We start from the raw sequence: 13,655 nt of genomic DNA, 5'->3' as shown, positions 1-13,655 counted from the left end.
CCTATGGAACAACTTTATTTTTCTTCTTTAGTTTTTTTTTCAACTTTTGCGATTTTTTTCTTCAGTTTTTTTCTTTTACTTGGTGTCAGATGGTGGTCACAAATATGCCCCAGCCAACAATATGTGTCTCCACATTATGAGTGGCCATGCATGCTCTTCATTTCCCCCTTTCAGTGTTCTCGTACATACATTTAACAAAATGAGTTGGTAAGTTTTTAGAGACACCTCAATGGCGGAGCATCGTATCTTTTTAAGACGATGACATGTCTCTCAAAAGACATACGTGTTACAGGTTCAGCTCTAAAACAAAGGTGCAAACGGCAGAAACACATCCAACCTTCCGCTGAACAGAAACTTAAAAAATAGAAATTCAACAAAAGGGAGGAAGAAAAAAAGGTTCAACAAATTATTCAACTGCTTCCTCTGAAGTGTCTGGATTAGAATTAAATACATCTATAGGTATCAGGAGCTTTTGAAACCATCCCTTCTGTATAACCATCCCGGTATAGCGATAATTTGTACAAAGCAGGCATGTCATTTTGTAATGTGGATACTAAAAGCAACAATACCTTTTCCATACTTTGTGACTTCCATGTTCTCTGACATTTTCGCACATGCTAAGATTTTGCTGACTTCAACCTTCGCAGTGGTATATAAACTTTCAGGATGATTGACATACTGAAATAATAGTCTATGACATTGTTACTTTGCGAGAGGGAGTTTAGTATAAACTGTCAGAGAACATGGTAAAAGACACTTCTCAAGTACCGGTACCATGGGATCAAAAGCACCTGAACCTATTTACTTACGGATAGTTCTATTTAAGAGGGCATGGTCATCTTTTCTGTCTCACTGTAAAACTCCAAATGGTCAGCAAAAATTGTGTCTTCTATGCCCACTTGTTTTTACCTGAGCCAAACAAAGGACTACCCCTCAGTACAGTATATGTTTGCATTAATCAAGTCTGCTACACTACATGTTATTGGTCAGTATTGGAGAGAGCTTGATCGTCATTGGTCAGTTCATGATGGGTGTGGTGGTGGTGGATGGACTATGCCACTGCCTGTGGCTGGGGAGGGGAGGCTGCACCTGGCTGGGAGGATGGCGGCTTGTTGAAGCCTCCGCGTCCGCCTCGCGGGGATCCCATGCCCCGCATCCCGCCGCGACCGCCGACAGCGATGGCTGCGGGGGGAACGACAAAGAATTAACAACACTAGAAACATTACACAACGCTATAGGATTCCACTAAGAGGTTAGAGTTTAAGAAAACACACATGGCTACAAAGGGGGTATCGATATTAGCTCTTCAGTCTGATCCCTCTGGGGTGGTCATTGGATATGAGCGATCACTGTTTTGTTTACATCCATTATCTTTAAGCATTTGCAAATCATGATAGGCAAATCATTCAACCAATACCCCCTTTTTGCCTACCACTTACTGGCCGTGACGTCATGGCAATTGCTCGTATTGAACAAGTTTTGGGATGTTTTGTTATATATTATCTTACGCAACAGTTTACAAGTCAAGTCAAGCTTTATTGCACTGCAATTGTAACAGGTACAATATATAGCAAGTTTTTGAGCACTGATAAATATTGAGGCAAATAACTACACCATTGCCTATAACAATGCTACAGAGTTCACATGTGGGACGAGCATAAACACAGATGTACACTGGTGTACACACCTCCCCTGGGGGCTCCACGAGGGCCGATGCCGCCCCTGCCTCCCCTGGGGAAACCATCCTAAACAAACAACAACAAAACAACAATTAGATTTATATCCACACCTCAGTGTTCTGGCCAGTGTCCATCATTTGACAAAATTTTGCCACTCTTGACAGACAAAAAATTTATAACCAACCCGTCATCTTTGACGGAAAAAAAATCAGCGTTTTAAGAAATAGAGATGTCATTAAACTAGGCTTAGCCTACCAGCAAAATTTGCCCCTCAAAAAGTAGGAAATAGCATTTCAGAGGGTCAAAATGTCAAAATATTTTGGACCCCCCCCCCTTTGGTGTGCAACATGATGTTACGTCAAACAAAATTGAGATGACGAAAAAAAATTCAGGCCGGCTAGAGAACTGCTAGACCTTTAAAACTTTTCAGAAAAATCTTTGTAACCTTACCTTACTAAACATCAACAATTGTGTTCAATGAATACAAGACCACTGATCAAATAATCCAGTAACTTTTTTGTTTACCACAAAACAAAACAAACGGGACTCCTGGAATGATGGAGGAGAGTCAGACACAATTGTACATGTTGATTCTAAGTTTCCAGTTGCTGACCTGTGCCCTAGTGTAGCTCCTCTGCTGGTCCTGTCCGTATGTGTTGGGAAACGTCTGGTCACCTCTGAAACCACCCTGGTACCCAGGGTTGGAGTTCTGGTAGAAACCTGGATGGTAAAATCGTATGGGTTAGCCAAGAATGATTTAGAAAATTTAATGCAAAAAGTCACCGTGTAAAGTGGGGAAAATGGCAAATTGCTGTGTGCTTCTTTTCTGTCAGAAACACCACAAAAACAAGCATTTCAAGTCTGTATCTAATGTTAAAATGTACTCTTGAAGGTTTGCCTGTATTGTGAGTGAGCTAGGAGTGTGGTACTTGCCATGGAAGCGTGTGAGGTCAAGGGGTACATGTATGTTAGTGGTGTCATGGTAAGGCCCTGCTGAGAGATATGTACATGTCAGTCACCCAGCGTGTGTGAGTTTTGTCTGTCATGCAGATAGGTTGAAAACAATTTATACAAAGAAACTGACAGAAAAAAAGGAGAGACAGAAATAACACGAACCATTGAATGTTGGTAGAAAGGCTGAATGTTATGTGTTACGTGGCTGAACTGTGGTGGCAATGTCATTGATTGTGAGTGCATTTGAGTATGCTGACAATTTCTGGACTATACTTCATTCCATGTTCGGTAACTTCATTAAAACCATAGAAATTCAAGTATGGTCAGAGAGAATTTTTTTCACACAGCTCAGTTGGTTAGAATATCTTGTGACTTGTGCAACTTGCAAAATGTGCTATTAGTAGCTCAATTCTCAATTTTTTATTAAGATATCAAATATAACAGACAAAAATGACATACAATGTTGCCTGAATGGCGTTGATATTTACAAGATAAAATGTCAAAAAATTATATATTTACAACAACTATAAAAACAGTACAGTAGGTGTACAACCCAGATATTTACAAGTAGCTGCCATACTATACACCTTGTACAATTGCCATGCAACAAAGTTTATAATGTGAGAGTGTGGCTACCTACCTGTGAAAGCGCTGTTGAAGCGTGCGTTTCCTCTCCCGTTCATACCCCCGCGTCCCCTGAAGGATGCGCTGTTTCCCCGGCCCCCACGACCGCCCCGGCCCCCTCTGTTCTGGAAGGGCTGGTTGCGGAAGTGCTGTTGGGACGTCATGAGGCCAGACTGCTGGAAACCTGGGGGGAACAACAACTCTCATCATGTCAGTGGTTCGGCTAGCCTGGATGCCAGACCCCGGCTAGACACTCACCATCCCCATGGCTGGGGGAAGCCACAAGCCTCGATCTCCGAGTTAGCGCCTGGGAGTCTAATATATCTCTCGAGCCGAGTCTATCTGAGGGGGTGTGTAGGCAAAATTTTAGGAGCCAAGAAACTAGCCTGTATATTACCCCTGGCTGAGGGGGTGTCTAGGTAAAATTTTCAGAGCTGAGGAGCTAGCCAAGTTCATTGATGGCCTATTTTAACGTCACTTTTGCTAACAGGTACTACATTACAAAACTGAGGTTGAGGTATTGTTAAAGGATACACAAGCAGCACACATACCTCCGGAGTCTCCGGTGGTGACTGTAGCGTCGCCATATTGTTCCGTCTGTGAAGGGTACTGTTGGCTCTGGGGCGGGGACATCTGCTGCGGGTTCTCACCACCCTGCATCGAGTATGACGCCATCGTTGACTGAAATGGCGCTGCGTTCACATTGGTGCCTGCTGATGACTTTGGTACCTGTACATCGTTCTGATTGGGCATGGGTATGGTGGGCGTCTCGCTGGGCAGGGGAATCCTGTTGTTATCGTTCAGCGCTGCCATTTTGGACGCCTCGTGTCCCGTGTACGACAACTGGCCAGTCTGAGAGGAGTCCTGGAGTCCGTAGCTCTGAGAGGTTTGCATGGTGGACTGGTCGTTGGGAAGGGGAATGGTGGGAGGGGGGTTGTAGCTGGAGCCTATGTTTCCTAAGGAATGGTCTGACAGGCTCTGCGACTGAGAGCCCAGCGAGGAGGAACCAAGCTTACTGAGGGACTGCTCCGCGTGCGAACCCGTGTCCACGCCCCACTGCTGAGAGTTGTACTGTTGGTTCGACATTTGCGAGAGTCCGGACTGTCCTCCGTACTGCGTGCCCGCCACCGCCTGGCTGCCGTATTGTGTGCTGGAGCTGGTCTGGTAGTTGCTGGACGTTTGCTGACTGCTGTATTGTGAGTTTGCTGTGCTGCTGCCGTACTGGCTCTGTTGGGAGTTGTACTGAGAGTTCTGAGTGTTGTACTGGGAGCTGGATTGTCCGTACGAGTTGCTGCTGTACTGGTTATTTGCTGTCTGTCCAAGCTGGGCGTTCCCCGTGTATGACTGGCCGTACAGTGTCTGGTTGGTCTGTGTTTGTGTGGTAGTAGCTGTAGGGGGCGGTGTGATCGTCCTGGGGGCCTGTGGTACCTGTGCCGGGGCCTGCTGGGGGTAGCCTGTCTGCTGGGATTGTTCTGTAAACAAAAAATGGTCATGTTAATTCATTACCATGATTAGAATGAAAGTTCATCTGTGTTGGTAGAATCCAAAGTTGTAAAGTTCAAGCTTTGTACCGACTTAAGAAAGGAACTTCGCTTGGCGTCAGATGCATGATGCACTCCCTGACTCTCCGGAAGTTGGAAGCGTTATGACGTCAGGAGTGAATAAAAAATGGCTGGAAGACAGAATTGGCCAATCAACCCTCTCTGAAATGTACTGGTGGAAGATTCCGTCTTCCCAAACATTTTTTATTCACTCCTAATGTCTTTACCCTTGCGACTTCTGGAGACAAGGTCGACGGAAAATTCCTTTCTTGTGTTGGAACAAACACTGAACTCCGCAACTATGATTAGAACTTGTACCTACATATAAAGTCAAGTGTTCTACTGCAGTATCAGTAAACAATTACACACTCAGACAAAAAAGAAAAAATGTAGTACCACATGAAAAGTTCTCAATGCAGTTGGCTATGACTTGCATCGTTAACTTGACAACAATCATTATGATTACATTTGTGATGTTTGAGATGACAATGCTAAGTAAAAGTGTTGAAAAAAGCTTGTTCTAGGATAAAGCTAAGAACTAACTTCTGAATGACATATATACTAACTGGGTCGACTAGTGTTGTAGTTTCTGCAGTATTTCTACCATCAATTCGAAAGTAATGCATGCGAGCGCCAAAGCAAAAAAATGACAAGACATTTTTGCGAAATACTGAAATCACAAGGACACGAACAAAAGGGGAGGCATTGTTGGGAACTTTGGGAAAAGAATGGATTTGGGAGTAACTTTTGGACAAGGCTACGTACCTTTCTGTTGTACAGAAGGGGGCGGAGTGATAGGTTTAGGGGGTCCCGACATACTTGGCTGGGCGGCGACCACAGCTGGGTCCATACTATGGGTCGGGGCTGAAAGGACAACACAGCACCTCTACGTTACATGTCGCCGCAATACTTTCTCAAGACACCTCGATATTTCCTTCACAAACGTCTAGGAACAGGGATTGAGTTTTTCACTTTGAGATGCTTGTTTCAGAAAAAGGAAAATAGTTTTTCACTTGCCCCCTGGCCATGCTTTTTTGTTTGTTACTAGTTCAGTAACAACTAGTTCTGATGAAGATGTGCTAGCCACTGCCTACATCGAACAACAGCTGTGTGTTTCACAGGGTGATAAGACCCAGGTTTAATTCATAGCCTTATGAAGGTGGGAAGAATCTAAAAGCTGGAAGACAGGACGTCCACATACTTTCCCTGTCGATCAGCGACTCCTGCATGAAGTTGAAGCTGCCCTGCACCGTTGCCAGAACCTCGTCCAGCGAGCGCTGCGGCCGCACCACCATCGCCTGCTGGGCCGCCGTCATGGCGAACATGGAGTCCGCCATGGACGCCGACGTCTGGTTGGGCACCAGGGGCTCCTGGGGAGGCTCGGGGGCCAGGGGTTCCTGCACCTGGGGGTTGGGAGAAGAGTAGGTCTTCTTAACCTTCATAGCAATGTGATTATGATCTTGTCAATGTATGCCAAAAGATGGGATTCAGAAATCAAGTACGTACTTGACAGCACATCACCTTACTGAATAAATCGTACAGAAAATGCCTCAGTATGTAATAATTAGCAGTAAAACAATGTCGTGCACAGGCCAAGTTGTTAGCTTCTTCACGATCTTTTAATAATAATGGTTCAAATGTCCAGATTCTGAATCTTATGTTTAACTTTAAGCACTAAAATCTATCAGACATCCTTTATAACATAACTTAAGCATTAAGTACTATCGAAATGGATCTCGTAGCTTTATGACACTTTTCCTGGCAAAGAGTTTTAGATCTTCTTAGCACCATCAGTATAACAGATACACGTAACATGCAGGCATAGGGAAACACGGTAAAGTGACGTCAGAGGTTGTTAAAAAAAAGGGAACAGAAAAGGTACGTTGGTTGGTTGGTGTCTCCTTTCATGCAAGAAAATGAACATGGTACATTGACTTTATCGAGATAATCAGGGTTAGAAACATGCAGAAGGGGTCAGGGGTTACAGAGGGGTCAACCTTGGAGGGGAGAATCTGGGAGTTGATCACCTACCCGGCGCTCAAAGACCAGGGAAGTTTTGAGCACCTATGCATGGAAAAGAAAAAAGTGAATTTTGCTGAAACCACTGTGTAGTTCAACAAAAAGGTGGGACCTTACACCCTAGATTTAAGGGAGAGCAAGAAAAAAAACACAAATGTAAATAATATTCTGTAATGAATGCCTCTTTGTGCACTAGTTTTTTTTGCTCACTTTTTCACAATGTATTTTTCCCAACTGATGGACAATGACATTCTTATCTTTCAAACACTGAGGACAATAAGATAATAACAAATTTCGTCCAATGAGCATGACATTTATTAGTAAAAAATGCAGTCAAAGCTAAATATCTTTTGATTTTTTTTGCATGCAAGCACTCCTGGAAATAAGCTTTTGAGACTTGCACTGACTATGTCTATACAGTATGAAGGACTAACAGAAGATACATAGGCTGACTATGGTTTCTCTACCACACATACCTCAGTCTCTTCCACAGTGGTGATGTCCTCCGTCTCCACGGCAACAAACTCCTCCTGCTGAGGCACCTGCTGAGGTGGAGCCTCCTCTTCCACCTCTTCTTCTGAAACAGGTGAAAAAAGTCAGTCACTAGAAAGGTAACATTTGCAAAGCAAATGCATAATGTTTACCTTCGCATATGATCTGCTCTCTTAATTCTTCCTCAAACAATCCCTTCTGCTATAATTAGTATAAAATTGCGTAAAATGAGGTAACCCAACACTTGTTACCATGGTGACAGACATCTGGTTCAGATCATTGACCTTATTTGTTTGGAGAAGAAACAAGAGCCAAAACAATATGTTCTCCTTCGGTAAACATAATGAAGAAGAGCGATGGATGGCACTCAATATGTTCTTCGTATTTCTTAGAAGTAGAATTTGAGTATCATTTACTTGGATTCTAACCTTTATCAAAGTATCAGTTCATGTGATCAACAACATTTAAAAAATTCTTATTGAAATTACAACAGCAACTCTTTGCTTCAGTATCGCTTTGAAAGTTTTCCTTTTCTGTACAGAGGAGTGACATGGGATTTTTGGAGCTGATTCAAAAGATTATTCTTTGCGTCCATTCCGTCCTGTCCTACCTTCTTCCTCCTGTTGTTCATCTTGGGGCGGCCCGTTCTCGGCGGCTGGCTCGGGCTGGGCGTGCATCTTGTCCCAGTACGGGCAGTTCACGACTTCCTGGAGCAATTCCCGCAAGTCTTTGTCTGCGGCGTAGGGTCAAGGGTCGTATTGGGTCATGATACCTCTTTGTGCTACAAATAATGTGGGTAAAAATCCCAGTGGTGCTCATACTCTCTACCGGTAATTGGCAAATACTAGAATACATCCATGGCAGAGGTGTAAAAGCATCCCTAAGAAGGAATGTCTTTGCATTGCAAGTCAGTGGTAAAGGGCAACATCCTAAATATGCTACAGTTTGGAATTTGTACCACCTGCACCTGTAGGTTAGTGCAGCTAAAATTGGAGATATACAGGTCTACCTGCACTGCTCTGGCTTTCTGTAACATTGAACATATTGGTGTATGTGGAATTTTATTTGCTACATTGACATACAGCCTATGAAGTATAAAAGAAATAATGGCAATGGCTTCCTGAATTCTGAGTGGTGCAGGTAAAATTCATCTGGTACAGGTAATTTTCAAGTGTGCAGTCAAAGCAATTTCAACCTCAAGTATTTTAAGGTTAAAGATTAGAATTATCTACTGTAGCAAGCATGAACTACTGTTGAGAACAAGATCTATGATTAATAAAACAGTTTGCTTGGTATAGGTAGGACAAGGATACATGTGGTGCCTGCTATCTCCTTGTCACGAGCGTCCAGAAGACACAGGACATGCTCACTGGCGTCTGCCTGCTGGCTGCAGAAACTGGTGCCTTCCTCTGTCTCAGGGTTAATGACCTTGTACAGCTCGTCCAGCTGTGTCAGCTGGGCCTCCGTCAGGGGCTGGGCGGGGGAGGGACAACCAGAGCATAATTATTACACAGCCTCAACAATAGACCAATCCTGACTGTCCATCACAATTAGCAGTTCAACCAATCATAGCATGGCAATTAGCAGTTTGACCAATGAGAGTGCTGCATGTCCACTAAATGCTAGTACATGTATTTGCACTTTTCTTTCATTATCTTAAATTTCTATGATTTGATGCAGGAGGGCAGGACTTTGGGATAAGCCTACTACAATAAGTTGTAAGACTGCCTCATTTGATACATGTATAAACTAGAAAGGCCAATATTTGCTTTGGAGCAAATACAGCGATGGGTTCACCACATTTTACGACATGGCAGGGAAAGAATGAGAAACACAAGGGAAAACAATGATTTACATTGATATAACTATAATATGAAGTAACATACGACTAAAACAACAGTTGGATAGCTATTCCCTACTTTATTGGTTAGGATTTTTAATTGCATAATGCAAACTGTTGATTTTCAAAATAAAAATAACGTTCATGCCCCGCATTCCAATGCTGGAGCAGGAAAGCTTGAAATACCTACCAAAACACTTGAATACAGACATACTGTCAGTATGGAAATGCTCTGTGCAGGTGTTAATCAAGTTAAATCCCAACAGCCAATCAGCAAGAAGAATAGAGGAAAGCTGCATGCCTATTGGTTGATGCCCTGCATTCCATTGTGATGACTCATACCCAAACGTGGTAAACATGACACACTAACACAGTAATACATTTGCTATAACACAGCCAAAAAACTCAAATAAAACCATTCTAAAAGCCTGTATCACAAAAATTCAAAAAACGCCTAAGGGTATTTGCCCACTGTACCTCCATACCAAATTTCAGGACCTTAGGCCCTAAAATGAAGAAGCTGAATCCATTTAAAAAATGGCAGGAGAAGAAGGAGGAGGAGGAGGAGGAGGAGAAGAAGAAACACCAGAAAAAGCAATATGGTTTCACCACACCCACTTCGTGGTGTGGTGAACCCATAAATACAATTGGTTTAAAAAAGCCTTTGACATGCAGTAACACCTGCAATCACGATGCAGAAATCTTCCTTTGCAATTGTGATTTCAATGGGATTATTACCACAAATTATCTTTTAATTTACGCCTTGTTACCATAGATATGTTTTTGCAATAAAAGCCAACGGCAGCAATCATTGGTAAAGATGGAGGAGGTGCGGGTAATCCCGTTATCGCGTGCTGCCAGCCGTACTCACCACGGCGCCAGGCTTGCCCTGTTTGAAGTCGTCGCGAACGGCGTCGGTGCCCAGCAGGTCCAGCACGTGCTGAATCTCCAGTAGGTCCTGCACTCTCTTGAGCTCCACCTCCCGCTGAGCCAGCAGCTGGCGCTTCTCCGCCTTCTTCACCAACTTCTGGGTCTACAATGCAGAAATATGACCGTGACAAAAATATCCTACAGTACCAGGCCAAGCTGCTAGGGGGCCCAAAAATATCTATTTTTTTTCTCTTGAGCTCTACATCCTGTTGAGCCAGCAGCTGGCACTTTGCCCCTTTCACCAACTTCTGGGTCTATCGTCAAACAACACAGAAATATGACCATGACAAACGCCCCTACAGTTCCAGGACAGGATGTTATGGGGACGAAATATCTATCTTTATTTTATTAACTTCTGGGTCTACAGCACAGAAATCACGGCCATGACAAAGTGTATGTTCTCCTCACCTCAGCGTTGATAGTCAGGAACTGCTTCATGAAGTCATTAGTCAGCTCCAGACACTGCACAACCTCATCATACTTCGCGGCAGCTTCCTGTAACCGGGAAAACAAAAAATCCTCAGAACACAACAATGGTTACATGCCATCAACATTTCTCATCCGTCTCGTCCTTTCTTGTAGGAATGCCACTGTAACCGTTGAGATCAGGGATAGTGTGAGACTGCCATTTTTCTTGTATTTATTTTCTCCTCACATGTTTGTCATGGGTTGGCATCAAGGCCTTTGCACAGTCAGTGCCAGACAAAAAGAAGCACGCAGTTCTTGGCACCAGCTATCATGGGAAAAGTCTACATACCAGTGCAGGAGATCTATGGACATGGACACAGTGACAGGACAAGAACAATTTAGATAACATCTCACATTCTGAATGTTCATTGTTCTGGAAAGGCAAGTGGATTCGCATGTTCCGCATATTTGCAAGTACAGACTGCATGTAAAACTTAGCTTCGTTTTCCACATCAGAACAATCAATTTAAACAAAAAATCACAAAACATTGCCAAATGTTTATAAGACTAACATGGATACCATGAACACTGAACAGTATGGAGCATATGTTTAATCTTTTGTTTCAAGATTTGGAGACATGACCACAATAAAAGTCACCTCCTAATATGGTGACAGTTCACTCTGCACAAAAACTCCCAAAACTGCACCCTTCGCCTAGAAGTATCAGTTTTCTAAATTACATGTTACGAATGGGTGGCTAGAAGTTTAATACTAGGACTATACAAATGTCCCTGCAAGTTACATGAGGATCTTACCAGCTGGTCCTTGTTCAGCTCTTCTCCTTTCTTGGACAGTTCTCTATATCCATCCAGTTTTTGCTGTGGAAAGAACCAGAAAAATGTGTTGTTATAATTTTCTATCTATACCTACAGATTTTTGTGCAAAAATAAAGGCCAAGTACTGGCAAAAGGCATTGTTAAGAGAATCAGTCCATTGATAAAGCATGTGATGCTAATTTATTCAATCAATTATGCCTCTATCTAATTAAACAAGTCAGTACTCTGTCTCTGCATGACCATTGTCTCTAATACATTTCACAACTGCAAAACAAAGGCTACAAGCCATGGTATTCTTTGACCCACTTCAGCAAGCAACTTTGTAAGGCAATCCCTTGTTCTTCTTTTTAGTTTTAGACAAACACAGCAAGAGCACTCCAAGCATTACTCATTTGATTACATACATTGATTTAAGTACATCTGATCTGATTAGTGCTTGACATGAAACTGTTGAACTTTAAGGTATCACACTTATTCATAGATTGCATCATCTATTCTTACCCTAAAACTGCAGTTTTACAGTTAACTGTAAAGATCAACAGATGCTATATGATAGGAAGACATAAATAGAACTGAGAACCTTCAACTACAAAGCCATCTATGTGTACATATGTTTATATAGCACATGGTGCTCTTGGGAATAGCCTTGAGGAATTATATTTTAGGAAATGCATTTTCAAGAGGATGTGAAAATGATTTATGTAGCTTTTTCTATATCATGAGTGCCACAACATTTTGTCCAAAGTTCATCATTTTGAAACTCATATTAACTTCCTTCAAAGTCAATCAGCAGAACAAAAAAATTCTTTCCATAAATTATAGAGTGATCTGCTATCCATATAAATTCAGGTAAATTCAGGTAATTTAAATCATAAAGTGAAAATGCTTTATAATTATTTCTGACAAAAAGTCTGAAACTTCTGAAAAGTATTTCTACCCGTGAATAAAAGTATGACTGTAGTTTTCAGTTACAGGAACTAAATGACAGCAATTATTCACACAACATTATCATGTATGACGAAACTGAAACAAGGAACTCATGTTGCCCCCCTCCCACTCACCACGTTCTGCCAGCTACGCAATAAAAAAGCTGCCACAATTTTAACGGGTAAGGGTGTTTATATCCCTACGTGAATACCAAAATCGGCACGAAATAATTGTTATCTAATTCTTCTCCTTAGAAAACATTGTAGTTAATCAATTTCTTTCCAAGGAAACTGTTGAACGACTCGTATTTTCGCTCTGTCTGCCCTAACACGTTCAGGACGCCATCTTTTAAATTTTCAGGATGACTTCCCGTACAACAGCCTTCCTTTCTTTTCCCCTATAAACGGTCAAAAATAAAATACGGCAAACATTTTCGCTTTATTTTGAGTATCATGTGCGAAGCTTTTGCGGGAAGATGCCATACGTCGTCGGATTTATTAGCCCCAGACTCCCAGAGCTTCAAGAACAAAGCCAACATGTCCTAGTCGGGTCGCCATGCTCTCACCGGCGCTGTGTAACAGTCTGATTCTGAGGCGAATTTCTTACCTTTCGCTTCTCCAAATTGCGGACTTTCTTCTCCACAATGTTCAGGACTTGCTGGAGAGCATTTTGATGCTCCTGTGGCGAGCCTGGTCGGGGTTTAGACGAGGCAGAGGGCATGATTTCTTCCCACCTTCTTCAGACACCAAGTTTGCAGCAGCTACAGTACCAAAATTCTGACCCAACATTCACGTGTGCAGGAAGCGCTCACCCCGTTCCGCGATGGCCGACCTGCGATAGGGAGGGAGGCTGTGTTAGGAGTTTACAGAGCTACCGGTACTTGTCAGGTGCAGGTATCAGTCAGTTTATCATGTTGAAAAGAATCTCCTTGGCTTGCATGAAACAAAGAAAATGATACTAATAAAAAAAAAAAACAATGAATTTCTGTTATTTGTTTGTTGTCCACCACGTGTGGATGCCATATTTTTAAGCTTTATAATGTTTTTAAAACAAATAACGTTTTACATGCCATATCAAAATATGGCATGTATTTGTTTTATTAAAAATATTCATTAATTGAATCCCCAGGCCAGATACATGTGCATCTGTACTGGTAAAATTCCCGTGAAAGTCTGATAGTTTTACCAAGGACATTTACATGTATAATGTCCTTGGTTTTACAAACAAACAAACGACCGTCAGACCCACACAAGAGCTTCCGGCGCGTAATGCGTCACGGGAACACGGCCTGTTTGTGGTACAGGGTAAATGACTCGCCCATGACGCCATGGCTGGCCATGAGGGGTATCCCGGAGACACCTGGTGGATCGGACACTCCTGGTGGGGCAATTTGGAGTAGGATCC

General features: G+C 42.6%; 1 protein-coding gene across 6 annotated transcripts; it reads right to left on the bottom strand.

The window, feature by feature from the left end:
* Positions 1–31: 31 nt before the first annotated feature.
* Positions 32–13,065, bottom strand: LOC109482873 (caprin-1-like). Of its 6 annotated transcripts, none has more exons than XM_019785736.1 (15): positions 12,858–13,065; positions 11,304–11,366; positions 10,488–10,574; positions 10,021–10,182; positions 8,623–8,782; positions 7,920–8,042; positions 7,294–7,394; positions 6,830–6,862; positions 6,000–6,201; positions 5,564–5,662; positions 3,809–4,729; positions 3,274–3,441; positions 2,293–2,399; positions 1,688–1,745; positions 32–1,182 (listed from the first exon to the last, which is right to left on the bottom strand). In XM_019785736.1, the coding sequence occupies exons 1-15, from the start codon at positions 12,969–12,971 to the stop codon at positions 1,052–1,054; spliced, it is 2,529 nt and encodes an 842-aa protein (XP_019641295.1). In that variant the 5' UTR covers positions 12,972–13,065; the 3' UTR covers positions 32–1,051. The 6 variants fall into 6 exon arrangements, with proteins under 6 accessions (XP_019641295.1, XP_019641296.1, XP_019641298.1 ...); XM_019785737.1 differs by having other exon boundaries at positions 7,294–7,391; XM_019785739.1 differs by lacking the exon at positions 5,564–5,662.
* Between the last annotated feature and the right edge of the window lie 590 nt (positions 13,066–13,655).

This window comes from Branchiostoma belcheri, unplaced genomic scaffold, assembly GCF_001625305.1.
Source record: "Branchiostoma belcheri isolate BF01 breed outbred unplaced genomic scaffold, Haploidv18h27 scaffold61, whole genome shotgun sequence".
In the NCBI taxonomy this organism is placed as follows: domain Eukaryota; kingdom Metazoa; phylum Chordata; class Leptocardii; order Amphioxiformes; family Branchiostomatidae; genus Branchiostoma; species Branchiostoma belcheri.
This window is presented reverse-complemented; position numbering and strand designations above follow the sequence as displayed.